We start from the raw sequence: 25,522 nt of genomic DNA on the forward strand, positions 1-25,522 counted from the left end.
ATCTCAGTTAACAACTAATTCGAAACGCACTTCAGAAATCTGCGACTGTGTTCACGCATAGATATGCCTTTTGAGGTGATATTTGCAAGAGATACAGAGACTTTTTAGTATTGATTATGGTAACACCAGGACAAATGAGAAAAAGAAAACAGTAGGAAGAAAGGGAAAGGAAGCATTAATTAGAGAAGTAATAAGTGCATTTCCACGAGAAATGTGAAGCAATTAGATGGAGTCATTGCATCGCAGATAATAACATATGAGCCACGGGTCGAAGAATATTGGAAATAAAATAGAGGAGATTTTGGATGTCACTCTTACACATTGTCGTTGCGATCGATGTCCATGGTGGGAATACCTACATGTCGGATAAGCGCAAGTATATCTCTCCGAATTCGTAACGAACACCGTACTCCTCGGTACTCTCATCCTCGTACGGCTCCTGATAAACAGAAAGAAAGCCCTTTGTTGCCAGGGTAAGTATGTGCATCAGACCATGCGTGGCGACTGTACGAGAGGTAGTTTCGCGAGGCAGGAGCGTCGAAAATGCTACCTCTTTACCATCGGAAACATCAAGACGAAGAAAGCCTGCACCAGTCTCATGAACAGTATCCTGGGCTGCCGGGTCTCCAGCGGGCTCCTCAAGCTGCAAGTTGAGAAAATCAAGAAAGTTTAGGCTTTCCTGATCCATGCTAGATTTCAACAGCCGGTCACGGAAAGCTGCTCGCTTCCTGTCAGTCTCGTCCTTGGGTTCAGCCTTGGTTCTAACGTCAAACTCGCTCTGAAGATAGCCAACTAGATCAATTTCTTCGAGGAAATTCACGTCATCTTCTTGGGTACCCGGGATTGCAAGGCCCTCCAAGTCGTAGTGAAAGCCACGTCCAGCTAGAGGACTTGCACTTGTTAGGCGACTACGAACTCTGCCTGTTGCTGCAAGTGGAGGCACGGATGCTGCGGAATCGTGAATACCCCGAGCAGAAAAATCACTGATGCTGCCAAATCCACGGAAAATGCTGGTTGCAGATAGCCCAAGCCGGGAGCTTCGGACGGACGCTGTGATATTCCAGGGCATTTGGGAGGAGTCATCTCGAAGGACCGACGAGACATGACGACCAAACTCTAAGTCCTAGATGACTGTCAGTATTGAGTGGCTCATAGAATCAAAATCAAACAGCGCCAAAGAGGTGTATCCCACGAACGTCCTGAAAGTTGTTATTGTCTTGAAACAGTCCACCTCGGCCGAGTTGCTCCTCGGACTCTTCCCTGCGCCGAATGCGTCGAGTCTCGGAATCAGCATCACTATCTTCAGTTGTCGATGGAGAGCCCTTGCGTTTCTTTGATCTTTTGACGCTTGTCAGCGATGCGTACAATGTCTCTCCCGAGAAGAAGTGCAAAGGGTGCTGGACAAGAGAAGTCCCCAACCCAACGCCGACTGAGCCAATTCCAAGGCCGAATACCCAAAACTCTGCATTTTTCTTAGCCTGAGCAGGCACTCTATTTTTCAGCTTCTTCTTTAGAGCAGCGGCCATATTTTGCACGTATTCACTATTGTATTGAGCTAGTTCAGTGTTTCGCAGCGCATTTTGAGCATCTGTTGGAACGGCTTTCGGGATTCTTCGAGTTCGACGCATCGGTGCCTCCCGGGTCCCTGAGACGTTCTCTACGTCTTCCGGGTATCTCTCTTCAGGAGCTTGAGGCATAGATGTGTCTCTGTTGAAAATAGGGTTAGGCTGTCCGTGTTCAGTAATCGCTTGCATGTCCTCATCGGCTAGCATTGGCTGGGGAGATATTGTCAGTAAGAACAACAGCCCGTCCTGTGTAAACTGTACCTGATAGTCCCAGGAGATGTCATCCAATTCACCCTCTTTCACCTCATCAGTGACAGGAATATCAGTGTCAAGCCAGCCAGAGCTGCGCTTTCCAACCTCGGCAGCAGCGTTTAGCCCCCCAAGCTCAATGAGATTTCCATCTTCATCAAAGTCAAAGTCAGGCTGCAGAAGGATGCCCTCTTCATCATTGAGAGCTGTAACTGCAATCCGCCCACGTTGAACACTTCTTTGAACAGAGTTCGTCATTTCGCTCTCAGAACTGAACCCATGTATATCTCTCAGAATTAGATCTTGTGACCCAAAGTCTAGCTGCAAACTGGAGGTACGAGATGCAGCGGTCAGACTCAGGTCAGGTGTCATTGGGAACTGGAAGCTGGATTGCTGGCTTTCTCGATCGTTCTTCGGCAAATTCAACTCGAAAAAATCCATTCTCAAGCCTGGTAGATTGTTCTCAGGAAGGAATGACGGGTCATACGGCAAGATGAGCTGTTCGAATCTGAGAGACGTACTGCATTAGTATAATTTCAGAACAAAGTTTTAACGATATAACGAGCAGTAGAAGGCTACGAACCTAGCTTTGCCAGCCGTCGGATCCAACGCTGTGCCGGGAATAGCTCCCAACATTGATCTTAGTCTGTCATGCATTGCCTGAACATCCGTGAGTGTGTAGCGACACTGTTGATCGTAGACTCTGGCGACTCCGTATCTGCGTGGTCTGCTGTCAATAATCCATTTGGCCTTCAGGTTTGATTCAGATGACGTAGCTCTCACAGTAGGTTCCCCTGGAGTCTCAACGCCATAGGTGCTGCAGGATCCATGATGACCTCGCAAGCTTTTGGGACATCCACGTCCAGTATCGCCTTCTTGTTCAATCTTCTTGTGATGGATCTCGATCCCAGAGTTGCGACCAGCCTGTGAGGGAAACATATCAGTTTATACTAAGGTACAAAGTTGAGAAAGGGTTCAAACCATATCGTAGCAATTCCGTGCTCGGGAGATGTGAGTACTGGAGTAAAAGCAAGATTCAGTGGGGACAAAGCAAAAAAAAACGCCCGAAATATACAGAAAGCATCTAGAAATGGGTCAACGGAAAGACAGTACTTACTTTCGTGACTGTAGAACATTATGACGATCCTCCGTGGCCTTGACTTTTCAGATGTGATTAAGTTGGACCACTCCCGTCGCGACGCGAGCTGTTCCCTTGCGCATTGGGCGTGTCTGTTGGTGTCTGAGGTTTTCTGGGATAGATTGTATATTGCAAGAAGGTCCAAAGTAATGCTCTAATTGGTAGGACCTCGAGATTATCAGCTGTCTAACCCGGAGGTAGCATCAGAAGGTCTGGGTATTGGACGACAAGGCTTTGTAGAACTCTGAAGGCTTACTATCACATCTGCAGAGCAGATGGGTGTTTGCTTTCTTAGCGTATCAATCAAGTTCGGATGATGCTCATGCCCTGCAAAAAGAAGATGACTGCTGGGACAAATTAGGATGATAATAGACGATGGAGAGATTAGATAGGTTCTGGGGGCCTGGAGACCGGAAAGTTCTTCCCTCGAGGAACGAGAAGAGGGTAGAAGTGTGTGCCTCAGCACCTGATGGTGTCAGAGTCCTCTTGCAAGTTCGAAACCGAGCTCACTTCGCGTGGACGCCCCTAGCCTGCTGAAGGCTGAACCACTATTTATTGATTTTCGGACATGGTCGAATCGACCTTTGTATTGTCTGCTTCTGATTTCTAAGTGTAAGTCTACGGTAGCAATCGATCTTCCGGGGCCCAGGACTTCCACACCGGAGGACCCTGCCCAATCCAGGAAAATCAAGGACGAGCAGATAGACGAGGGCTCATAAAGAGAGTTGGTAAATTATGAATGCCCGATATCTCACCTTCAGCCCGTCAGCAACAATGCATCGCCAGACAGATCACACTTTTTCCGCGACTTTCAGACATGAACGATAAAGGCAGCATGGGAGAAGATAGATAAGGAACCGGAAGTCTATCAGATGGAACCCCAAGAGTCTAACAAAACTGGAGAAAGGATAGGTCGACTATGTAAATCGGATCGAGAGGTAATGTAGAAATTCGACGCCAAATGAGATCTCCTTATATTATCAAACACATCCATGTTTGATATACATGACATACCTTCCAGAACTATATCAAACATATATAACCAATATCTACCATTCATAGAAATTCTACTCGAGAGGGATGCCTTCGTACTCGCCATAGCCGAGAGCGAGGTTCATGTTCTCTGTGACAGGCGTATGAGTAATCTGTCCTTTCGAAATACCACTAGACGGGAGCACTTACGGAGGCACTGAGTGGCCGCACCCTTCAGAAGATTGTCGATAGTAGCGCAAACAACGACGCGCTTGCCGCTGGAGTGAACGGCAAATCCCCCGACCTCAATACCATGGCGACCGGCGATGTTCTTGACGAGAGGTGCCTCACCGATGATCTTCACAAGCTTCTCGCCGGCGTAACGCTCCTGGTAAATGTTGCGGATGTCGCGAGAAGTCATCTCCTGGTTGAGAGGAATGCTGATGGTGTGCTGTACGGACAACATCAGTACCTGAAACAAGTATATAGAAGAGGGGCCAATAGATAAATGTCGGCGAAGTACATACGTGAATGCCTTGGAACCAGACAGCAACGTGGGGGATAAACGCAATGCTAGTTCCGAGCTGTGCACTGATCTCTCTCTCGTGGATGTGGTCAGTCAAGCTGTAAGGAATGATGTTGTTCGTGAGGTTCTGCACATCATTCTTGGGGCTGGGCTTAGTGCCAGCGCCCGAGTATCCGGAGACACCAAAGACGGTGGGTTGTCCACCGAGGTAGGGAACGAGAGGAGCAATGCCGATTTGGGCAGCAGTAGCATAGCAACCGGGGTTGGAGATACGAGTGGCCTGAGCGATCTTACCACGGTTGACCAGCTCAGGAAGACCGTAAGTCCACTTGTCATCGAAGCGGTAGTCGGCGCTCAGGTCGACAATGACGTTGCCCGTCTCAGAGCCCTGGTCGACAGCATCCACGAACGGCTTGCAGACACCGTTAGGAAGAGCCATGACCCAGCAGTCCACATCACCGTTCGCAGACATGCGCTTCACATCTTCGGGGCTCAGATTCTCGTAAATGATCTCACGCTTGTCATAACCCTGCAACTTCTTGCCAGCCAGCTCGCGAGAAGAAACATGGCGGAGATCCATGTAGGGGTGAGCATTGAGAAGGTTGATCAGGGCTTGGCCAGTGTAGCCACGGGCTCCAATAAGAGCAACCTTGGAGGGCCGGTTGTTGGACATGTTTTTCTCTCCCAGTGGAGGGTTGGGATTCGTGGTGGAGTAGGATCTCACCACGCGGGGAGACACAGCGGGACGTCCGAAGCGAGCAGCCCGCAAAGCATTAGCGGTGGAGGAGAATGCGCGCTTCTGCTCGACTGAGGCACCGCTGGCACCGAAGCCCTTTCCAATGTTAGTGGCCGCCTGAGCAGCGCGCTGGAGTCTGGCCTCAAGGTTGATGTCACCAAACATCTGGCGACCATGCTGGTTGAATTCCTGCACCAGCTGCTTGACCTCTTCGCCGCTCTCGATACCATACCAGAAGAGAACCTCGCCGTCACGGCTCAGGCTACCATCAGCCTTGTCAAAGAACCAAGTAAGATTCTCGTCGTTCTCCTTGACTGTCCAAACCAACTGAGGGAAGTCCTTCTTGATGGCGGCGAAAACGTTGTCGGCGACGTTGGACAACCATCCGGACTTGGTGATCGTGAACGTAGCCAGGTGGGGGAAGGAAGAAGAGTTATCTTTGCTTGGGGGCAAGACGACGGCAAGAGCTTCCATAGGCTCATCGTAGTAAACCTTGAAGTCACGCTCCTTCAAGCCTTCGACATAGCGGTCCACGGTAGCTCTCGCATCAAGGCCCTCACGGTCGCGCACAAGCACATCCTTCAGCTTCTCCAAGTCCTCGAACTCTGAAAGGGAAGTTTTCGTGTGCACCTTGTTACCCCGGCGGATCAGAGTTCCAGCTCCAGAGTCGGTGAACAGTTCCTTCTGGAGATCAGCGGGGTGGATGATGGCTACACTCGAGGTACGTGGAAGGTCGTTGAGCAGCTCCTTCATCTCCTTGATCTTCAAGCGAGTGCCGTGGCGCACCCACCATTGCGTCATCAAGTGGTCGTACTCTTCATCGAGGTTGATCACAGAGATCTTCTCTCCAGTATCACCATTGAACAATCCGCCTTTCTCAGCAAGGTAGACAATCTTCAGAGGTTGCAGGGCACGGGCCAGTTCACCGGCAGCGACGTCCGCGTTCACGTTCAGAACCTGTCCGTCCGGAGTTTCCGCCATTGAGGTGAGGATGGGCAGACAGCCGGCTTCGATGGCAGATTCAATCGGCTTCTTGTTGACGCCATTGATCTTACCAACCAGGTTGTACTTCTCCTTATCGAGGTAGTCGGCGTAAAACACGCCTGCGTTGATTGGGCGGGCTCGCACACCCATGCGCTCCAGCTCCTCGATCAGCTTCAGATTCTCCTCCAAAAACAGCTTCCTGGCAAGGGCCAAAGTCTTGCCATCCGTCACTCTGATACCATCTTCAAAGTGTGGTTCCACACCAGCAGCCTCCAGCATGCGATTGAGCTGAGGTCCGGCTCCATGGACGACAATGGGGTAGAGTCCGACGTGGTTGAGGAAGGCAAGAGCCGATGAAAGGGTCTGAAGGTGTTCGGTAATGATAGCACCGCCCACCTTGATCACGGCGAATTGCTGAGAAGAGACCGATGTGAAGTGGGAGAGATACTGCTGCACCTCACGCTTCGAACCAATGTTGCTCAGCAGCTGGACAACAGTAGACCGAGTCGACGAGAGGTGAGGATCGGCGGCGCGGGAATAGGAACGGCTCTGCAGTAAGGGGACAGCGGAAGCTTTCAGAGCATGACGAGGAGAGCTGAGTCTCGCAGAGGAAACAGCGTGCGGTGCGGAGAGAGCGCGGAGGGGCTTGCTGGTGGAAGCTCTCCGCACAGTAGTGCGAAGGGAGAACATCTTGTCAACCAGCATGCGGCAGCTTTCAATCGTCTTGGAACGAACGCAGTGTCTAGAGAAAACTCAGTGTGAGTAAGAGATAGCAAAATAAGTAAAGTAGAACCAAGTCAGAGGTCTACATAAGGGGGTTGGTGTGGGTGCGCAATGGTTTTTCCCACACCCAAAGAGTTTGATCTCCAAAGGCGCCCAGGAAATCGGCCGCACGTCGGAGTGGGTTTTTTTCCCCAATAGCGAAGGCGGGTGGTTACTCACAGCCGCTACCCTGCCCGGATTTTCTCGCCTGCTTTCTTAGAGAATTCTGACTCGGGCAGGAAAAATAACTCAACACCTAAGATGAGGTGTTTAGCACCACTAGAATCTTGAGAAATGATCCCGGAAAATGTAAGGAGAAGAACGAGAGAGAGAAGACCGGAGAGACATCACAGAGTCATAAAGCCTGATCGACCAATGTGAGCCCGAGCTTGGCTGCGACCATCGGAGCCGGCTATCGTGAGTCAACCTATAGTCAAAACTCATCATCTCCATTTCCTTTCCTCACTATGTAATAGTCCCAGTATACGCGCAATTGGTTGTGTGATTGATCAATTCAAAAAACTCAGTTAACATGCTACAGAGTACATACCACCATGCAGGAATCACTCATCTAACCATCAAATTAACCTATTGTAGCAATTTTCTTACTATCCATGGTGGCATAATATTCTGCGCTGAGGAGTTTGACCGAACGTAGCCGACCTTCTCGGCTTTCAATTAGTGCTAACACTCTGCAGAAATGTTATGAACAGCGGATATTTTGCACTCATCATGAGCTTTTTTTTCTGCGCCTTCGTTATCTGATCTTTTGGTGGTTCCTCCTGACGCCTTCATAGGCTAGCCTGGCTAGCGTACTCCATATATGAAGCTCCACTTCTCGTACCTGGAGAGACGGAGAATCTCCTCACATTGTATTCTGTACTTATGGCTAGATACTTGATGGAGATAGCTATATCTTCTTTGGCGCGTTCTCACTCACCAAGTAGCCCATACCTTATAATTGGGAGCAGTGGTATGGTTCATCAGAAGAGGCATATACGAATCCATTCATTATAAGTAATGGCGAACAAAGACGACATAAAGATCAGAAGACAATAACGTATTGAAACACGGGGAAGTACCGGAGCCCGGAGTATCATTTACATCTTCACCAGCCACGGATCATATGGTATAGCCCATCCGAAGCATCAGACGAAATCTCGTCAGAGGCTTACCGAGACACGAAGCTTGTATCATAAGCACAGAAGTTGTTGACGCCCAGAAAAGAAGCAGAAAGGTATTAGTGGCTGAAAACGAAACGAACACAACCTCATCGCAAATAGACCTGCTGGAAAATAACATCCATTCCCAAAATCAGACATGACTTTCGCTGCGTTCGTAACTTAATGTTTGGTGGTCGTGACGACTAGAATCCATATTAGCCAGCACGTTCGGGAGCCCTGGTTGTGCGGAGAGCGAGCAGGGAAGGAGACATACCGGCAGGAACAATGATGACAATGAGTAAGCAGATAATGCAGATGACCAGGCACACGCGCATCTTCATGTCCTTCCACCACATTTGCTTCCTCACGCGGTTAGCACCCCGACGGAAGCCCTGGGCAGATACGGCCAGGTTGTCTGTCTTGTCCTGCAGAGAGTCCAAGCGTTCACCACGCTCTGATACCTTGAAAATATTCGAGCGCATTGTATCGACGGTCTCTTGAATTTTCTAATGGGCAAGGGGGAAAGAGTCAGCCAAATGGTTCAGAATAGGCATTGGAAAACATAAGTCCTTGACCGCAAAAAAGAAGAAAGAAACAAATAAATATATAAATAAATAGCGCTCGTCAGACATGGCAAGTCTTGAAACTTGTCGTATAGCCCATTAATTGCAACCCCGGGCCGTAGAAGTTATTCTTTCAATGCCCAGAGACAGGTCAATTCACTTACTCTGTCGATTTCCCTTGTCCGAGGGTCGCCATTCTGCGCTGCGCTGCCGGCGCTGGCGGAAGGCCCATTGGAGCCAGAGGGGATATAAGGATCGTAAGGCTGCTCAGACATGATGGCTTTGGAGGATGAAATTCGTTATATCCTGAATTCGAGTAGTGAGGGCTTGTGGATCACCGACTCTGCTTGGAGGCTTGCGAAGACCTGATTTGAAGTCCCCTTTTCGCAGAATTAGATGTCGTAAACGTCGTTAGACAGTAATCAGGGGCGAACGTGCGAATGATAGTGGACAGGAGTGTCTTGTAGGCGTAGTGAGAAGTAAATAGTCACAGCGGTGGTGGAGTGAAGCTGACAGGGTGTGATAAATCGCCGCCCGCCTTCTTAGAGACTGAAAGCGGGTTTGGTTCGATCGGTCCTGGCACGTGACACGGTAGCCACTCATCGTTGCCCAGACACTTCTTAGGCAGCTATTTTTATCGTGGAACCTACAAAGAAGGGAAGAGAACTTCATACAACAGTGCCAGAAGAGGTCGACGCTGCTGGAATCAGTACATTGAGTAGTATGAATAATGCATAGATTCTGCGGCTTTTCTGGCATTTTTCTAGCATGTAATATCTTGTAACATCGTCACTTGGTTGAAACGAGGAAGCGCATCAAAGAGGATCATGGTGAACTCTGCATACACGTGCCTCTCAGTATCATAATAGGCTATTGAATATCTACAAAGCACGGAGTACCTCCTCCAACATATCAGCAAGAGACTGTGCAACACTACAATTGAGCAGACATCTGTTTTTTTTTCGACAGCCCGCCACAGCCAAGAAAGCTAAGTTCGTCTGATCTCGCGCTGAGAAATGATTTTCAATGATTCACAATGCAGACACATCAATTTCAGAGTTAACTAGGCTGTTTCCCTCCATGTCATACTCGCCCTAAACGCTGTGGCGACGGAGAAGGAGACCACTCACATCTCCGCGAATCGCCAATACCTATCGATTTACTCGATACCTACTTTAACTCCCCCGTGCCGTGCTTGACATGCGTCAAGGACCGTCTCATATGTCATTACATTGGTCCTGTGTATATATATTACCTACCTACAGCAGCGATTCCAACTTAGAAACTATACTCGTGAAAAGACACTTGAAGGATCTCGGTAGCTGATCAGGATTTTGATTTACCGCCATTATCATAAATGGCGAATTGAGGTGTACTGTGCACGTCGTGGCTGGGAGTCACCTACGGCCGCTCGCTGGCTCCTCGGATACAGGGCAGGAGCCACTCGATGTTTGGTTATTTTTAGACGGGTATCGATCTTTTCTCTGCACACTTCTCTGGCGATTGCCCAAAGTGCTTCCAGTCTGCCGTCATTCCTGCTGAATCGGATACATCCAAGCCCAATCACGCATCGGTCCTCTCATCGCTAACTTGCGATGATACAGATCAATTGTTTCGATGCGTGGACGCTCGATCGAAGGGTATAGCCAAAGGCCTATGAAGGCACGCAACGCATGTTCTTGCGACCCAGAGAGAAAGGGTTGGTACCGACCTAGCCAGGTGGCTCTTGAGAATGTTCACATCATAATATACATAAGCTTTTGGTAGCACCAGGGACATCAGTAATGCATAAAAATACAAGCGAAGTGAAGACGATAGGGGCAATGCTCTGATAAGCAGATCTTACTTAGGCCGTTCATGGCAATCTGATTCCAATGCGAACTCAAACCAGCTCATTTCTCCCCCAGCAACTCCTTCCGCATCTCTTCCCGTTGTAACCTGGCCTCCTCCTTCGCCTGACTCCGTTGACTCTCGGTCTCCGCGCGCTTCTGTTCTTGCTGTTCCTGCGCAGCGAACCAAACTACAATGCAGAGATATTAGAAAATCACCTTCTAGATGTCAACTGGTGTAGTTAAGGACGCACTCGACTTATCGGACTTGGACCATTGCTTCAACCGTGTAACATATTCATCAAACTCTCGAGCGCGGCGGTCGCCTTCCTCTAAGCTCCGCTTTTGAAGATCAGGGTTGTATCGCTTGAATAATTCCTCGTCGGTAGGTCGGATGGATTGGACAAATGCTGGGCCGCCGACGCAGATCACGGTACCACTGTTGAGAGAAAAAGAAAGAGTTGTCAGATGCGCATAACGAAAAACCGTAGCCATGCTCAAAGAGTGCCCTTACGCCACCAGCATCTTTAACCAAGTTCCTGCCCGAGACATAATGGGCTATTTTCAGTAACAGCTATGACAACACTCTGCTAGAAATATGAATGCACGGAAAAAAGGCAAGGTCAGACGAAAGATGCCGATGTCGAGAGAGGTGCTTTCGTCAACAGTGTTTCCACAACTCTCGCGGGTAAAGACAGGAGTCCCGGGACCAGTTCGAGTGTTTGCAGCTGGTTTAGACGGAACGATGTGTGGAGCGCTTATGACCTTCGCTTCAATCAGATAGGATCATGTAGCTCGGCGCAGGCGGGAACTTTATCGGCGATCAACGACCAATCTGTGGCTTTTGGTGTGGCTGTGTTTGATGAGCACATGTGGCGCAGTTGATGTGTCTCTCCAAATCGTCACCAGTCGTATTCGTTTTCCTTTCGTCCAAGGGTAGGGTGTTCAAATTCTGAATCCCTTTCTCCGCAGCCCACACCTCCCGCAGCGCTGATTCGCTAGCAATTAAAGGTGTTGAGCTGTTTGGAGTAGTAGTAAGTTAGGTCGTAGTGGGTACTCACTTTCCACTCCTACATTCGGAGTATTCATCCAGCATAAGTTGATATTATCAGAAATGTAACAAAAACTTGTGACTATGTATCCTCATGCTCCTAACAATTGCGAATCAGCTTCAAATGGTCACGTCTGTTCCTGTTACAGAAATCCCTTTGCATTGGTGCTGATGATCACTTCTGCTAAATTACAGTACTCTAGCCTATGCAAGGGAGTATCAATAAGCAGATGTCGATAACAATCATTAGGCACGATCTCTTAATGTCCTGCACAGAGCTATCTTGCCTAATGCAACAGGACATCTCGGGAATTCACCCCTGAAAATCAACACAAGGATGATCAACTACCAGTGATATTCGATATTTCATCAGTGTCATCATACTGGAGTACGGAGGACATGAGACTTGTCTCACTAGTCTTTGACTTTCAGCCTATGACAACAGCGTCATGTATGGGCAGTAGATATGGATGTTGACACTGGCAATGAGAGGAGACTAAGGCAGTACTAGTATCAAAATTATCAATAATACCTGTTAGATTCGCGTCCACTGGTCCACAGAAAAGTAGTATAAAGCAAGTGGGTCAAGGGATAAGGATGGATTAGAAATGTCATCACTGTTTCACACAGTTTAAGACAGCCGACAAAAAAGATACTCTATGCATTTCGATATGCCATGCAAGCGCAGCCAAGGGTGTTTAGGAAGTAGGAAGTAAATGTTCTCCATAATCAAACCTTGGATTATAATCTGTAGTCTTTTTTTTTTTTCTTCTTCTTAAGGGAGCCTGACAAGTTGTGTCAATAATAATACTGGATAGCCCACTACGGATTTTTATTACTTAGTTCTTAGGTAGAACAATGGTTCCTTGGATTCTCTGTTCTTGGTCTAACAATCGTTAATTTATGTGATAGACTACCTTGAGTATTTCCCTCTTCTTCATTCTTGATTGCTCCAAACTCCTCCACTAAGGAACTAGTGAGCCGCGATTGTCAAAATAAATTGCTCCCCTCCCTCTTGTCAATCTCTCAAAACCGAGGGTGTTTGTCCTTGGTCACACGCTCTTTTCACAGAAGGTGGTGTTTTCCACCTTGGACGCTCGTTCTGCTTGCAATTCAATTCATCGTTGATTTGTTCTTACTTTCCAATCCGGAGACTCAGCATTGCTGCGTGTGGATGGTCGACCGGTCAGTCCTCGCATCCATCAGTCTGATCGCAGCTCAGGATCTTAATAGTAGTCCTGTTGTGTCAGATCGCTGAAAGGCCTCTTTCCGCTGACAATAATGTGTCTTTTCCTAATGCAGGATTTGCGCGCCCTCCACTACTTGCATGGTCGGGTGGATTGAATTCCTTTCAAACCCCCCCCTTGCTGAAACCTTGTGTGCTTGGTAACTAGGTAATCTCCGCATCTTTTCTGCCCGCCGTTCAAAGCCGCTTTTGGGCATTCTCAGGTCCGCATCACACCCCTCCTCCTAATCTCCGTTTGGCTCTGGGTTCGCGCTGGGCTGACAGGTGTTATGGACAGTATAAAAGGCTTCACCAAAAACCATTTTTGCGGGGTTGCCGTGAATCTGTCATCATTTACTTGTTTGAGACCACGATACATCTAGCCTGGCGCCGGCCCATCAAGTCACGACGACTATCGACCCGTCCCTTAATCGATAAGAGCTCTCACCCATAATGGCATACCCCCCGCCTCAATCGCAGAGGCCTCCTCCGGTCAGAAACTATGGCCCTCGCCCTACACCACGAGGACCCCCGGCGCCAACTCAGATGCAAGACGGGTCTTATGGCCAAGCATACAATGACTACAACTATGGGTCTCGTGGTGACCGAGGTTACGACAACGCCGGGTACGATTACCCCGACGATCGAGCTGTTCCGAGATCTCATGGGGCCCCGAGCGGCCCTCCGCGACCCCCTCGTGGAGGTTATGGTTCTCCTGCAGAGCAGCCTCATGATCGAAGCTATGCCTATAATGGACGACCACCCCCCGGCCCCGACAGTCGTCGCGGCTACGGAGACCGGAGGCCACCTCCAAGGCAGGACCGCACGAGACCGTGTAAGTGAAAGTGATACATGCACAACCGACTTCCTGAGCAAGTGTTGATCGAGGCCTAGCTGAACGTCCGCCCGCACCGGAGCAGGAGAGAATGGCATGGGATAACCCGTTTCCCACGTTTCCAGCGCAAGAGGCGCGCGGCCCCCCCGGCACCAGAGGTCTTGAGAAGGGTATGGCGGCAATGAAGCTTAATGGCCAGATGCCACCCGGGAACGTCCCTGAGCGCCCGCACACTTCGCACGGAAGACGTGATGTCCCTCGGCAAGCCAGTTCAACATCACCTGGTCGAGGGATGGGGGGCTATCCCGGCGGTCCTATGAGGTCAGCCAGTGCAGGACGGTCTGGACGGCGACCTTCAGATGCCTATGAGCGGTCTTACACTTCCGCCAGTGAGCCGCCGCCAGTGCCTTATATTAACAGAAGTGCTACGATGCCCGTTCATTCGGCATCGCCCTCGTCCTCTGTTGCCCAACCCACTTATCCTGGGCAGCCCACTTATCAAGACCCTAACTCATCGAATGACTACAGTGATACCGATGAACTACTGAGCTATTACAGAACTGCTCATACCGATGAGTCCGACATGCCTAATTTTGATGCTATCCCTGACGGCGGCAAGGTCATCGACGAGAATCTGCCAGGGCTAGAACAGCCGAAGCCGAAAGCGAGAGCACCGGCTGACCCTGCTGCTTCCTCCCAAGGCCAGTATGCGGCATTCAACCCGCACTCCGGTAGTACTAATCAGTACCCTCTGTCACAACACAATGTTGCCGGGGATGGTACACCGAACCAGTTTGATAGTGCCGGGTTCCAATTCGACCTACCCGGTAACCCACCATCAGCTTCCCCTGTCCGGACTCAAGGCAGTGTGGACCATGGCTACAATGGGCAACAGGATGCTTACGAGGGTCCGTTAAATAATCAGTATATGGAGCAACAGGGAAGTGGAGGGCCTGCTGTTGCAGCCTATGAGAACGGACCTCCCCGACCGTACAGGGTCAATCAGCCTGAATATGCAAACCAGCAACCGGAGATGGTCAATGAGATGAATGAGCTCGATTCTCAACAGAATCCGGACGGTCTGCCTCGTCACCCTGCGCCTTTCCGTCCAGGGCACGATCAGGGGAGCAAGCCGCCTCCTGTGCGGCAGTACGACAATAGTAACACAACGGGATCTCCAACCTCCACGGTTCCACAGGCCCAGCCTATCGCTCAGCCAGACCCCGCGCCTGCTCCTGTTACTCACCAAGAGCTTGAGCGCTTACAGCAAGTGGTACGGAGCAAAGCTGCTGACCAGAAAACTCAACTTCTTTTGGCACAGAAATTGGTTGAAGCCTCAACGGTCCTTGTCGAAAATAGCAGGATGGATCCAAAAACTAAAGCTAGGGCTAGAGAAAAATACATCATGGACGCGCACAAGATCGTCAAAAAGCTGGTATCCAGTGGTTATGCAGATGCTCAGTTCTACCTCGCGGATTGTTACGGCCAGGGTTTGTTGGGCTTGCCGGTAGACCCGAAGGAAGCTTTCAACCTCTATCATTCCGCAGCCAAGCAAGGGCACGCGCAATCCGCTTATCGGGTTGCCGTGTGTTGCGAGATTGGCCAAGAAGAAGGCGGTGGAACGAAGCGAGATCCCTTTAAGGCAGTGCAATGGTACAAACGCGCTGCTTCCTTGGGAGATACTCCTGCTATGTACAAGATGGGAATGATTCTGGTCAAGGGCCTCCTAGGCCAAGCCAAAAATCCTCGTGAAGGTGTTTCATGGCTCAAACGCGCGGCTGAGCGTGCTGACCCAGAAAATCCACACGCTCTCCATGAGCTTGCGCTCATGTACGCAAATGCGACTGACAACGACGTCGTCATTCGTGACGAAGCGTATGCATGCCAACTGTTCCATCAGGCTGCGGAGCTGGGTTACAAGTTCTCTCAGTTCCGACTTGGTGCTGCCTATGAATACGGCCTGATGGGTTGTCCGGTGGATCCTCGCCAGAGTATCTTTTGGTATACGCATGCTGCAGCACAAGGGGAGCACCAGAGTGAGCTTGCCCTGAGCGGGTGGTATCTGACGGGTTCTGAAGGCATACTTCAGCAAAGCGACACTGAGGCCTACCTTTGGGCGCGCAAAGCAGCCACCGCGGGCCTTGCCAAGGCAGAATATGCGATGGGTTATTTCACCGAAGTTGGCATTGGAGTCGCCGCCAATCTGGATGATGCCAAAAGATGGTATTGGCGGGCAGCTGGTAAGTCCTTTCGCGCCTTCTATCAGTGGTCTCTATGTGTCAAGCTAACGTACTTGCTTTACCCCACCAGCTCAAGGTTTCCCCAAGGCTCGGGAGCGTCTCGAGGAAATTAAGAAAGGTGGGGCTCGCATGCAAAAGACCCGTCTCTCCCGCTCCACTGTCAATCGGCAGCAAAACGAGGGCGACTGCGTGCTCATGTAAACTCCAATTCATGCCTCATGTATCTCACGAAGTTGGGTTCTTCGTGCTCACATGCTTTTCTCGTTATTCGTATGGCGTTGCTCTCTTTCGTCGGCTAGATTGCATGTTTTGCCTGCATTTGACGCATATACCCCTAATGATATTACCAACTTCGCATAACTACGCAATTTACAATGTCGAAAAGATGCCGTTCTGGAGATGAATGCTCCGCTCTTGTACATTTATTCGGCTGCCTCCGTTTCTTTCAATGGTGACCTACCGAAGGCATGATGGCCAGGTTCTATCCTCACCTCACATTTTGCTGTCTTCTTGGTGCCGGCGCAAATGAGAAAGAAGCAAGAACCGCGCCAATCCATTAAGCCGCGTAGAATTGATGATAATGCCATGATGTACTGGACTGGTCCGATACACCCGACTAGATCCGTTTATCCGGCAGCGACTGGGTTGCTGTAGGAAAAGCTGAGAGATTTAAATAATGTCTTCCACTACATCGGAGACATTACAGCACCAGATATCCCTCGGAAAGTAGATAATCTCTATAAGACATGGGCACACCATAGTACGGCTGACATTGTCGTGGTCTGTCAAGAAAGCAGGGAGCGGGCTGATTCCGCACTTCTACATACAAGCGGAACGGGTGGGACCACCTGCTTAGTATTGATTACAATTGCTTCGAGATGGAAGTTGAAGACACAATATTTCCACCATAAATCCAAATGACACAATATTTTTACCATAAATCCAAATCTTAGATATTCTTGCATTTCAGCCCAGTGACGTGATTAGCTAACATCTTGTCCTGAGCTTCGTGTGCTCCGTATATTTCCTTGTCTACGCAACCCTCGCCAACAGCCTCCCTGTCCGCTCTATCCGACAGATATATGGTTACGGATATATGTCTACATCTGCCGATACTCACCCGCCGAGCACGAGCAACCAGCACACCAGTAAGAAACTCGTGATTCTTTCACTCGCCTCTTTGTTAGTAGCGATACTCCTCGCTGCGTTCGGATACGGGCTCAGCACCGAGAATACCAATACCAATATCACCGCCAAGCTGTTCGGGCTTAGACGACTCTTTGGAACGCAGTCGGCTGCTGCTGCTGCAGTGAAAAGAGACATATCGACAAGCTCTGCTATTCCGAAGTCCGGCAGCACGATGAAGACTCCTGTTTACTTTTTGAGTCATGGGGGTGTAAGTTTCTGCCTTTGTTGCGCGGAGATCGAGGAATGCGATTGACTGGGTGCTACAGCCGAATATCATGTATGAGCAAGACCACCCGGCGTACCGTAAATTAAGTGAGATCGGGCGCGAGATCACCACCAAAGTCAAGCCACGGGCTGTTGTGGTATTCTCTGCCCACTGGCAGGCTGGTCGCGACACGATCCAAGTGAATACGGCTGAGATGACTGATCTTATATACGAGTATGTGAAATCCTGACAGGGTGCTTGGTTATGCATGCTGAGTGGGCTGTGTTAGTTTCTACGGCTTCCCGAGCCACTATTACAAGGAGAAGTTCCCCAACGTCGGGAGCAAGGAGATTGCGAACAAGGTGCTTAGTGCGTTGAAGGAGGCGGGCATCAAAGCGGAGGGAGTCAAAAGAGGTTTAGATCATGGGGTCTGGGCCAGCTTTAAATGCGGTAAGTGCAAGTGCCTCAACATGTCCGTTGCACCAATAGGTGGGCAAATAGTAATGATTGGGATGCAGCATTTGACCCAGACTCCAACCCCTTGAACGTTCCGATAGTGCAGGTGTCATTGTTCAACACCGAGGATCCTGCCCAGCACTACCGACTCGGACAAGCGGTGTCCAAGCTGCGCGATGATAATATCCTGATCATTGTATCGGGTATGGCAGTCCACAACCTGCGTGATCTGCAGTTCACTTGGGGCAACCCCAAGCCAATGCCGTACACTACAAGCTTTGACGAGGCTCTGAAGGACGCTGTCACGAAGCCGCCTGCGGAAAGAGAGCAGGCTATGAGTGACCTCCTCAAACGACCCGATGCCCGTCAAGCACATCCTTCCTTTGATCATCTGCTGCCAATTCATATTGGAGCTGGCGCTGCGGGGGATGATCTTGGAAAAAGACTCTGGACGCTGAAGGAGGGAAGCATGAGCTGGGCGCAGTATAGATTTGGTGATGTAGGCAATAATAGCGCGCTGTAGTAAGCATAAGCAAAGCCGATATAGAAATTCCCACCGTTTCGCGTCCTAAACGTGGTCAACGTATTTTGGATTCATCTATAGATACAGTATTGGACAGCTGGAGGGAAACGGTGCATGAACATATAAAACGGGTCATAATTGCACTACGAAGACTCCTTGACCAGCTGAGAGACTTTCTCTTCAATTTGCTGATCCGAAAGGCCTGAACGCATCCAGAGATGTTAGTCAAAGCACTTGTGACTGGGATATAATCAAGACGTACCAGACAGCGATTCCTGCTTCTCCTTTCCAAATCCTGTTCGTAATAGCTGTATTAGCACCCATTGCTCTTCCATTGACTTGTTCGATTGTGACTATCTGTCGTACCGTATCGAGCATATACTCTAGGCAAAGTGCCTGCTGCCTCCCGGATCAGAATGGGAGTCTGGGGGTTGTGCTTCTTCATAGTCGGGTACGCGCGCTGCAAGAAAGACCTGTGATTCGCGAAGTCATAGAGTTAATAATCGCCTTCAGCATCAGCACCGCAATTGCCAGAGATTTACCGTGTAGCAGCGCTCTGCTCCGAAGTCTGGCAGAAAAGGAAGCGGAGTTCCTTCAGTCCTTTAGAGAAGGCGTATTTGGACGACATTATGCAGAATAACAGACAAGGCGAATCAAAGAAAGTGTATACAGTCGGAAAAAGCTATCCCCCCGTAAGTGAGAGCAATGGGTATCAATTGGAGATATTGAGCGCGAGAGAACCGACGAGGGGTGTTGCAGAGCACTTTGACGATGCATCCGTTGGAGTTCGAATGTAGACCAATACGGTCAAGCGTATTGTCACCGCTTACCTCAGCCGGAGAACGAGCCGCATTCCCAACAAGGCCGCCGAGGTCGGGCAATACCCATATTGAGATATCTAATACTCACATCTTCTAAGGGAACACCTCGCGTGCTTCGTCTCTTAATCTCCTTTAATCTCCTTTAGACTATTCCCACTCATACTGTGGTGGGGTTCCTCATAGTACTTCGCGCTTCAATTTGTGCAAAGTCTCCGTCACTCTCCACTCAATTCCGACGACCGGCGCTTCTTTGATCAAGGCCCTTCAAACCCAGTCATCAATTCCGCCGCGACAATACATCAAAATGTCTTCTTCGCGAATCGGTCTGCGCTTCTTCCAGAACACTCGGGCTGCTTTCCGCAATGCCTACGGTCCCTTCCGTCGCCCTGGTGCCCAGGGACGCCGTTTCCAGACCTCTGATGCCGGTGCGGCATCCGCCCAACAACAGAGCACATTCCAGCGTCTATGGAACAGCCCTGTCGGCATCAAGACCGTCCACTTCTGGTAAGTTTGGACATATTGGAGCAGTCATTGGCGATGTCTACCAGACATGCTGACATGAGATGATTCTATTGTAGGGCGCCTGTCATGAAGGTATAGATCCACGAAGACTATCTTTTTCCACCGCCGTCATCACCCCTACTACGCATTGAGCTGTCTAGTGGCTTAGACATTGCGAAACACTGGATTGAGTCATATTGCTAATACTAGTTTCTGTCGAAAACAGTGGGCTTTGGTCATTGCGGGTATCTCCGATTTTGGTCGTCCCGCTGAGAAGCTCTCCCTTACTCAGAACGCTGCACTGATGGCTACTGGTGCTATCTGGACTCGCTGGTGCTTTATCATCAAGCCCCGCAACATTTTGTATGTTTTATTCATCTTTACAAATACCCCTAGACTTGAACGTACTAAGTTTCAATCAGGCTCGCTGCTGTTAACTTCTTCCTCGGATGTGTCGGTGTCGTCCAGGTTACCCGGATCTTCTTGTACCGCCGCAGCTTGGAAGGAGGATCGACGAAGGAAGCCTTGAAGGATTTTGAGCACGAGATGGTTGACTCGGCGAAGTCCGTCGTTGGTAAGGCTGAGGCAGCTGTCAAGAAGTCTACGTAATGGACTCCAGGTTAAGTTGGGAGATGCTCGCATGCAATTACAGACTACAGGGACGGCTACGTGAGATATCCCTTTTTACTAAAAGCAACAGTCGCACACTACTGTATATACTCACCCTTGAATATGAGATAAATTGGTTAATAGAAGATGCGCCTTATCTTGCGCATTCAGGGATCAGTTTGTAGACTTGATAGAGCTAGGGTTTTGAGCTAGAGTTTTGGGCTATTGCATGTTACGCTCATATATTTACCAGCAATGACGGCCATCACTGTAGTCAGGCCATGAGTCTTCGACTTCTGGGGCTCAGACTCAGAGTCATCAGCGAAACATTTGGACTAAAAAGTTGATGTCCGTTGACATGGTTTTCTACTATTCACATCTAGATCAGGGTTGCTTATATGAGTCTGACCTCTTAAGATAGAGCTTGATTTCATAAAACAGATCATATAGACACAGCCAGGTGCAATTTTGTATCCATTTCTACTTAAACTCTACGGATTGCAATCCTATCAAGAAATAGCACGAGTGGCCAAGTGGCTAAGGCGTCGCACTTGTATCTGCCCGCTTGGGCTAAGATCGCTATGCGAAGATCGGGGGTTCAATTCCCCTCTTGTGCATTTCTTTTTTCAACACAAGTTCTTATTTCCAAGGCTGCCTTTTCATCAATCTCAAATTATTTTTGCTACCTCTTGGACTTTTGTCGTTTAAATCTCGTTGAGGACTTTCTAAAATATTTTATTATTTTTCTGTTCTGTGGTAATGTGTATATTTGTGCCGATCTTACCTCTTATATATTGTTGAACTTCTGAAACACTTCTGCTGACTTTAGACCCGTCGCCATGATGAGATCAACCAGACAGGTCCAACTGAACTGCCTGGCGTCTACCAGTCACCATCTCTAATTTTGGACGATTAATCCTGGTAAGTCCCATTGAAACCCCTGCCACAGGCCGTGCGTCTTCGGATCCGCTGATCGATGCAAAAGTATAAAATACCTGGACATTCTCACTCGAGAGAGAGCCATGACTGATGTATACAGAGTGTTATACCTCAGATAGCCATTTTTTGATCATGTCGCTGGAAAGAAACAAGAATAGAAGGTCACTGTTTGGTTGAAAGTTTTGACGACCTGGAGCCCGGAAATCATATTCATGCGGTTGCCACGAAGCATCGTCCTGGTGACATAGTATTTGCTGTTTTTGAAAAAGCAGTGCTTCTGATATATGCTAGGGTCAGGTATCATGCAATCTCTACTTCTCTTCAGGACCGGCTCCTGAATAGCAGCATGAGATGGACGACCTTGTGAGAATTGGGGTAGACCGGTGCAACGCGCATAAGGAAAGTTTCACCCTCACTATCCTATTGATAAGTTGTTAAAATTTGGTATTTATAGAGCAACTAAGAGATATCACGCTATGCTCAAACAAACAGCAGATGCTTATTGAAGACTGAGGAGGTTTCTGTTCGGCAAAGTGGTTAACTTGGTCATTCCGTGTGCAAGTCTATCCCAGCAAAATAGCTCTCCTAAGAGGCCTAGCATTGCTTGGTCTCTTGGCTAAGGATCTAATAGGCTTAGTTTAACAGCCCGATGATGATGATGATGCATGAGGACCCTATGTACGTACAAAGCAAACTTCCTGATGTTATCAGTAACTCTGAACGACAATGGCCCTAGCCCGTGTGAATGAGTTGCAGGATGGGCGCTGGACAGTTTTTTGATTCCGTATTGCGAAAGGAGTTCATTAGCCTTAATCCTTCGAGTCAATTGCAAACCATTTCAACTTACAACTATCAGGGAATAATATAACCGGAGGGTCAACGGACATTTACGAGCTTCAAGCTCCAAGTTTTTCCTTCCAATCGGAGGAATTTCTCTTCACCCCAAAGTTATCCCTCCTATCAGAAGTTCACCACGAGTGCTCCAACCAATGCTGAATATACTTAGATATCAGAGGCCAAGCGGGCTAATATGATTAGCGTTTTGCATTTCAACTATATTTCTGAGGTCATCGACCTCAAACGCCTGCAGAAGCATCATCTTTGAGCTTTCCCATCCCCACAATTGCTCCGCCGGGGGTGCTCCCCGGATAATGGCAATCTCCACCCTACTCCACAAAATGTCAATAACTAGTTCATGCTGGGGAATGCAGCCTGAATTAAACTAGATCGAGGATGAATCCAACCTATATATAAATGTCATCCCTGTGACCCGCCGTGTTCTCTCGTTCAGCGGTCTTCTCTAGCAAACGCCCAACGTTGAGGTTATATACTGTCGATTGCCATGAAGTTCTCGTATAGCTTTGTCCAGGTGGTGACCTTGCTGCTCTCCTTGAGCCCTTCTGTTGAAGGCTTCACTCGTTCGAGGAACGACGCATGCAAGCCCAATCACCCATTCCGGCCTCTACCTCCCAGTCAGCCGCGGACAAAAACATGCCATGTTGTTAGCAACGGCCATGGCAAGGACGACTCCAAGAACATCATGAAAGCATTGCATAAATGCAACAATGGCGGCAAGGTTGTCTTCGATGCCAACAAGGTATACACCGTTGGCACTGCCTTGGACATGACATTCCTTAAGCACATTGACCTGGGTAGGGATCCGTACCACCGTTGTCGAATTGACCATTGCTTACATTGTATAAAACAGAGGTTCTGGGAAAGATCCAGTTTACCAATGATACCGATTACTGGCAAGCCAACTCCTTCAAGCACGGCTTCCAGAATGCCACGACCTTCTTCCAGCTGGGTGGTGAGGACGTGAACGTCTATGGTGGCGGTACCTTGGACGGCAACGGACAGGTCTGGTACGATCTCTACGCAGAGGATGCGCTCATTCTACGCCCTATCCTGTTCGGCGTCATCGGCCTGAAGGGAGGGACAATCGGTCCCCTAAAGCTCCGCTATTCGCCTCAATGGTACCAGCTTGTTGCCAACTCTTCAGATGTGATCTTCGACGGCATCGATATCTCCGGATACAGCAGCAGCAAGAACGAGGCTAAGAACACTGATGGATGGTGAGACTCAATTGGTACACACAGTCATCCCTATTCTGACCATCGCTACAGGGATACCTACCGTTCGGATAACATTGTCATCCAAAACTCTGTCATTAACAACGGCGACGGTATACTTTCTCGCACTCAGATTCAAGGAACAAGCTGACGGAATACGCAGATTGCGTGTCCTTCAAGCCCAACAGCACCAACATCCTCGTACAGAATCTACACTGCAACGGCTCTCACGGCATCTCCGTTGGCTCTCTCGGTCAGTACAAGGGCGAGGTTGACATTGTGCAGAATGTCCTCGTCTACAACATCTCCATGTACAATGCATCGGTAGGAGTCTCACGCCTTCCTGAGTTTCTACTAGCTAACAGCTTCTTCTAGGATGGTGCTCGTATCAAGGTCTGGCCCGGTGTCTCGTCCGCCATGTCTGAGGACCTGCAGGGCGGAGGTGGCCTTGGGTCGGTGAAGAACGTCACCTACAACCAGATGTACATCGAGAACGTCGACTGGGCTATTGAGGTGACCCAGTGCTACGGGCAGAAGAACCTGACTCTGTGCAATGAATACCCCGTACGTCCCTTCTTTCTAATCCATAATGATCATTACTGACCAAATTTAAAGAGCAACCTCACAATCTCAGACATCCACTTCAAGAACTTCCGCGGAACTACATCCGGCAAGCGCGACCCCAACGTCGGCACAATCGTTTGCTCCAGCCCGAATGTAAGTTCGACACTCGATGTTACAGAAGCAGCGGTTCTAATACCCTTAGGTTTGCTCTGACATCTACGCTGAGAACATCGACGTGAAGAGTCCCAAGGGAACGGATAACTTCGTCTGCACCAATGTAAGTCCTGCACCTAGAGAGGGTATGCGACAAACTAACCGCGTTTACTAGGTCGACAAGAGCCTTCTGGATGTTAACTGCGCATAGGTGCTCGTCTGGGATAGAATATGCACTTACTGCTTTAAACCGAGGTAGTGTCTGATAATAGGACTTGATTATTGGTTGCCAGCTCATTCCATCGGAAGCATGACTCCATCATATGCCGAAAGCAAGAGCCCAGTCAGCTATTAGCAATAAGCAATCGGGAAAACCCCATCCCCACGCATAGAGTGGAGCACCAGGAGTATATGCGGGGTACGGCACAATTCCGCTGTAGCCTATAACCTGTACAATGACCGTCAAGAGAGATTACGGGGTTTGTACGGTGTATTAGAATGAGGGTATTGGTATTTGTATATCAACCACGCCGTTAGAAGTTTACCCGGGCCACAAAAACAACACCTCAACCATGGCCTCCAAAAGACGCACAAGCATCATCGTAACTGGTCTGTTCACAACCTCCTTCCTGTAATCCCAGATCTAACATCAGAAATTACACAGGAGGCGCCTCAGGCATCGGCCTAGGCATCACCCGGCACTTTGCCCCCCAGCCAAACACCCATATCACCATCCTTGACGTAACTGACGGCACTCCGATCCTCAACCAGCTAGGCACAGAATACCCTTCCGCCAGCCTGTCCTTCGCGCAATGCGACGTCTCTTCGTGGGAAAGCCAAGCAGCCGCCTTCGAGAAGGTAATCGCGGAGCAAGGGCACATTGATATCGTCTTTGCGAATGCCGGTATCACGCAGAAGGGAGATCTGCTGGCCAATATCCACGACGTCAAGCCTTCGAAGCCGGAACTGAGGACGTTGGATGTTAACCTTATCGGTGTGATATATAGTACTTCCCCCTGCTTCCTCTTTCCCACGTGCTCTTTCCGGGAAGTGCTAATGCCATGTCAGCGGTCAAGCTAGCAGCGCACTACATGGCGAAAAACGCACCAAGAGGTTTAGGCTCAGGCCTCTCCAAAGGGAGTATCATCTGCACCGCGTCGAACGCAGGGATCTACCCATTCCCCACTGCGCCGCTGTACGCAGCCACCAAGAGCGGTGTGATCGGGCTGGTGCGCTCGCTTGCGCGGCCGCTGGAGCGGGAACAGATCCAGATTAATGCACTGGCGCCGGCTGTTATTGGTTAGTTTGTTCGATTCCTTGAGAGATCCAGGAGGGGGGTGTGTGAGAGAGGGTGTGGGCTGATTAAAGCAGAGACGAATATTGCGCCGGATTCTGCACTATTCAGGTCTATGATTCTTACGCCCATGTCGACTGCTACGCGGGCGGTTGCGCAGCTTGTTGGAGACGCTTCGTTGACGGGGAAAGTGCTAGAATTGCACGGGGAGGAGGTGACGTTTGCGGAGCCGCCGGCGTATATCGATGAAGATACAGGGACGAATATTGAGATGTTTTGGAAGTTGGGGTATGCGTAGTGAATTCATGCGGAGGAGGATGATGGAGCCGTGAGGGAGAGGTTGTAGCTATTTGCTAGAC

The 25,522-nt window shown here is 49.4% G+C and overlaps 10 protein-coding genes and 1 non-coding gene across 11 annotated transcripts; 6 read left to right on the top strand and 5 right to left on the bottom strand.

Annotated features, from left to right (window-relative positions):
• Positions 1–355: 355 nt before the first annotated feature.
• Positions 356–2,950, bottom strand: AFUA_6G02900 (Rad21/Rec8 N terminal domain protein; the record flags this gene model as incomplete). Its single annotated transcript, XM_742693.2, has 6 exons — positions 356–1,123; positions 1,197–2,322; positions 2,398–2,532; positions 2,598–2,738; positions 2,796–2,832; positions 2,932–2,950. 6 exons carry the CDS (start codon positions 2,948–2,950, stop codon positions 356–358), a joined length of 2,226 nt encoding a protein of 741 aa, XP_747786.2.
• Positions 2,951–4,019: 1,069 nt separating this feature from the next.
• argEF (bifunctional acetylglutamate kinase/N-acetyl-gamma-glutamyl-phosphate reductase) lies at positions 4,020–6,875 on the bottom strand (the record flags this gene model as incomplete). Its single annotated transcript, XM_742692.1, has 3 exons — positions 4,020–4,075; positions 4,135–4,375; positions 4,452–6,875. 3 exons carry the CDS (start codon positions 6,873–6,875, stop codon positions 4,020–4,022), a joined length of 2,721 nt encoding a protein of 906 aa, XP_747785.1.
• Positions 6,876–7,769: 894 nt separating this feature from the next.
• Positions 7,770–9,229, bottom strand: AFUA_6G02920 (SNAP receptor SNC2). The gene is made up of 3 exons (XM_742691.2): positions 8,823–9,229; positions 8,370–8,601; positions 7,770–8,298 (listed from the first exon to the last, which is right to left on the bottom strand). The coding sequence occupies exons 1-3, from the start codon at positions 8,931–8,933 to the stop codon at positions 8,276–8,278; spliced, it is 366 nt and encodes a 121-aa protein (XP_747784.1). The 5' UTR covers positions 8,934–9,229; the 3' UTR covers positions 7,770–8,275.
• Positions 9,230–9,303: 74 nt separating this feature from the next.
• On the bottom strand, positions 9,304–11,285 carry AFUA_6G02930 (uncharacterized protein). The gene is made up of 3 exons (XM_742690.2): positions 10,742–11,285; positions 10,505–10,678; positions 9,304–10,415 (listed from the first exon to the last, which is right to left on the bottom strand). Exons 1-2 carry the CDS (start codon positions 10,980–10,982, stop codon positions 10,551–10,553), a joined length of 369 nt encoding a protein of 122 aa, XP_747783.1. The 5' UTR covers positions 10,983–11,285; the 3' UTR covers positions 9,304–10,415; positions 10,505–10,550.
• Positions 11,286–12,404: 1,119 nt separating this feature from the next.
• On the top strand, positions 12,405–16,482 carry AFUA_6G02940 (uncharacterized protein). Its single transcript, XM_077804945.1, has 3 exons — positions 12,405–13,598; positions 13,658–15,838; positions 15,909–16,482. Exons 1-3 carry the CDS (start codon positions 13,217–13,219, stop codon positions 16,037–16,039), a joined length of 2,694 nt encoding a protein of 897 aa, XP_077661081.1. The 5' UTR covers positions 12,405–13,216; the 3' UTR covers positions 16,040–16,482.
• Positions 16,483–16,555: 73 nt separating this feature from the next.
• Positions 16,556–18,210, top strand: AFUA_6G02950 (DODA-type extradiol aromatic ring-opening family dioxygenase; the record flags this gene model as incomplete). Its single annotated transcript, XM_742688.2, has 4 exons — positions 16,556–17,234; positions 17,293–17,465; positions 17,521–17,681; positions 17,789–18,210. Exons 1-4 carry the CDS (start codon positions 16,935–16,937, stop codon positions 18,208–18,210), a joined length of 1,056 nt encoding a protein of 351 aa, XP_747781.1. The 5' UTR covers positions 16,556–16,934.
• Positions 18,211–18,353: 143 nt separating this feature from the next.
• Positions 18,354–18,838, bottom strand: AFUA_6G02960 (L51/S25/CI-B8 domain-containing protein; the record flags this gene model as incomplete). The annotated part of the gene is made up of 4 exons (XM_742687.1): positions 18,354–18,412; positions 18,473–18,505; positions 18,577–18,683; positions 18,753–18,838. The coding sequence occupies 4 exons, from the start codon at positions 18,836–18,838 to the stop codon at positions 18,354–18,356; spliced, it is 285 nt and encodes a 94-aa protein (XP_747780.1).
• A 240-nt stretch (positions 18,839–19,078) lies between these two features.
• Positions 19,079–20,318, top strand: AFUA_6G02970 (mitochondrial pyruvate carrier family protein). The gene is made up of 4 exons (XM_742686.2): positions 19,079–19,535; positions 19,610–19,625; positions 19,759–19,895; positions 19,955–20,318. The coding sequence occupies exons 1-4, from the start codon at positions 19,336–19,338 to the stop codon at positions 20,139–20,141; spliced, it is 540 nt and encodes a 179-aa protein (XP_747779.1). The 5' UTR covers positions 19,079–19,335; the 3' UTR covers positions 20,142–20,318.
• A 342-nt stretch (positions 20,319–20,660) lies between these two features.
• Positions 20,661–20,758, top strand: tT(UGU)3. Its single transcript has 2 exons — positions 20,661–20,697; positions 20,723–20,758. It is a non-coding gene (tRNA).
• A 1,664-nt stretch (positions 20,759–22,422) lies between these two features.
• AFUA_6G02980 (putative extracellular exo-polygalacturonase) lies at positions 22,423–24,080 on the top strand (the record flags this gene model as incomplete). Its single annotated transcript, XM_742685.1, has 8 exons — positions 22,423–22,732; positions 22,789–23,155; positions 23,207–23,265; positions 23,286–23,476; positions 23,528–23,716; positions 23,768–23,869; positions 23,919–23,993; positions 24,045–24,080. 8 exons carry the CDS (start codon positions 22,423–22,425, stop codon positions 24,078–24,080), a joined length of 1,329 nt encoding a protein of 442 aa, XP_747778.1.
• A 361-nt stretch (positions 24,081–24,441) lies between these two features.
• AFUA_6G02990 (putative short chain dehydrogenase/reductase) lies at positions 24,442–25,461 on the top strand (the record flags this gene model as incomplete). Its single annotated transcript, XM_742684.2, has 4 exons — positions 24,442–24,478; positions 24,534–24,875; positions 24,938–25,168; positions 25,241–25,461. The coding sequence occupies 4 exons, from the start codon at positions 24,442–24,444 to the stop codon at positions 25,459–25,461; spliced, it is 831 nt and encodes a 276-aa protein (XP_747777.2).
• Positions 25,462–25,522: the final 61 nt, after the last annotated feature.

This window comes from Aspergillus fumigatus, chromosome 6, assembly GCF_000002655.1.
Source record: "Aspergillus fumigatus Af293 chromosome 6, whole genome shotgun sequence".
Taxonomy (NCBI): Eukaryota; Fungi; Ascomycota; class Eurotiomycetes; order Eurotiales; family Aspergillaceae; genus Aspergillus; species Aspergillus fumigatus.

What these genes read in the sequence shown, in the direction of transcription:
- AFUA_6G02920 (XM_742691.2), bottom strand. Translation starts at nt 8,933, where the DNA reads ATGTCTGAGCAGCCTTACGATCCTTATATCCCCTCTGGCTCCAATGGG. An exon ending in GGACAAGGGAAATCGACAGA is followed by an intron (nt 8,602 to 8,822) that starts GTAAGTGAATTG and finishes CTTGCCCATTAG; the next exon opens with AAAATTCAAGAGACCGTCGA. An exon ending in TGTCATCATTGTTCCTGCCG is followed by an intron (nt 8,299 to 8,369) that starts GTATGTCTCCTT and finishes TATGGATTCTAG; the next exon opens with TCGTCACGACCACCAAACAT.
- AFUA_6G02930 (XM_742690.2), bottom strand. Translation starts at nt 10,982, where the DNA reads ATGGCTACGGTTTTTCGTTATGCGCATCTGACAACTCTTTCTTTTTCT. An exon ending in GTCCAAGTCCGATAAGTCGA is followed by an intron (nt 10,679 to 10,741) that starts GTGCGTCCTTAA and finishes TCTGCATTGTAG; the next exon opens with TTTGGTTCGCTGCGCAGGAA.
- AFUA_6G02940 (XM_077804945.1), top strand. Translation starts at nt 13,217, where the DNA reads ATGGCATACCCCCCGCCTCAATCGCAGAGGCCTCCTCCGGTCAGAAAC. An exon ending in GCAGGACCGCACGAGACCGT is followed by an intron (nt 13,599 to 13,657) that starts GTAAGTGAAAGT and finishes ATCGAGGCCTAG; the next exon opens with CTGAACGTCCGCCCGCACCG. An exon ending in ATGGTATTGGCGGGCAGCTG is followed by an intron (nt 15,839 to 15,908) that starts GTAAGTCCTTTC and finishes TTACCCCACCAG; the next exon opens with CTCAAGGTTTCCCCAAGGCT.
- AFUA_6G02970 (XM_742686.2), top strand. Translation starts at nt 19,336, where the DNA reads ATGTCTTCTTCGCGAATCGGTCTGCGCTTCTTCCAGAACACTCGGGCT. An exon ending in ATCAAGCCCCGCAACATTTT is followed by an intron (nt 19,896 to 19,954) that starts GTATGTTTTATT and finishes AGTTTCAATCAG; the next exon opens with GCTCGCTGCTGTTAACTTCT.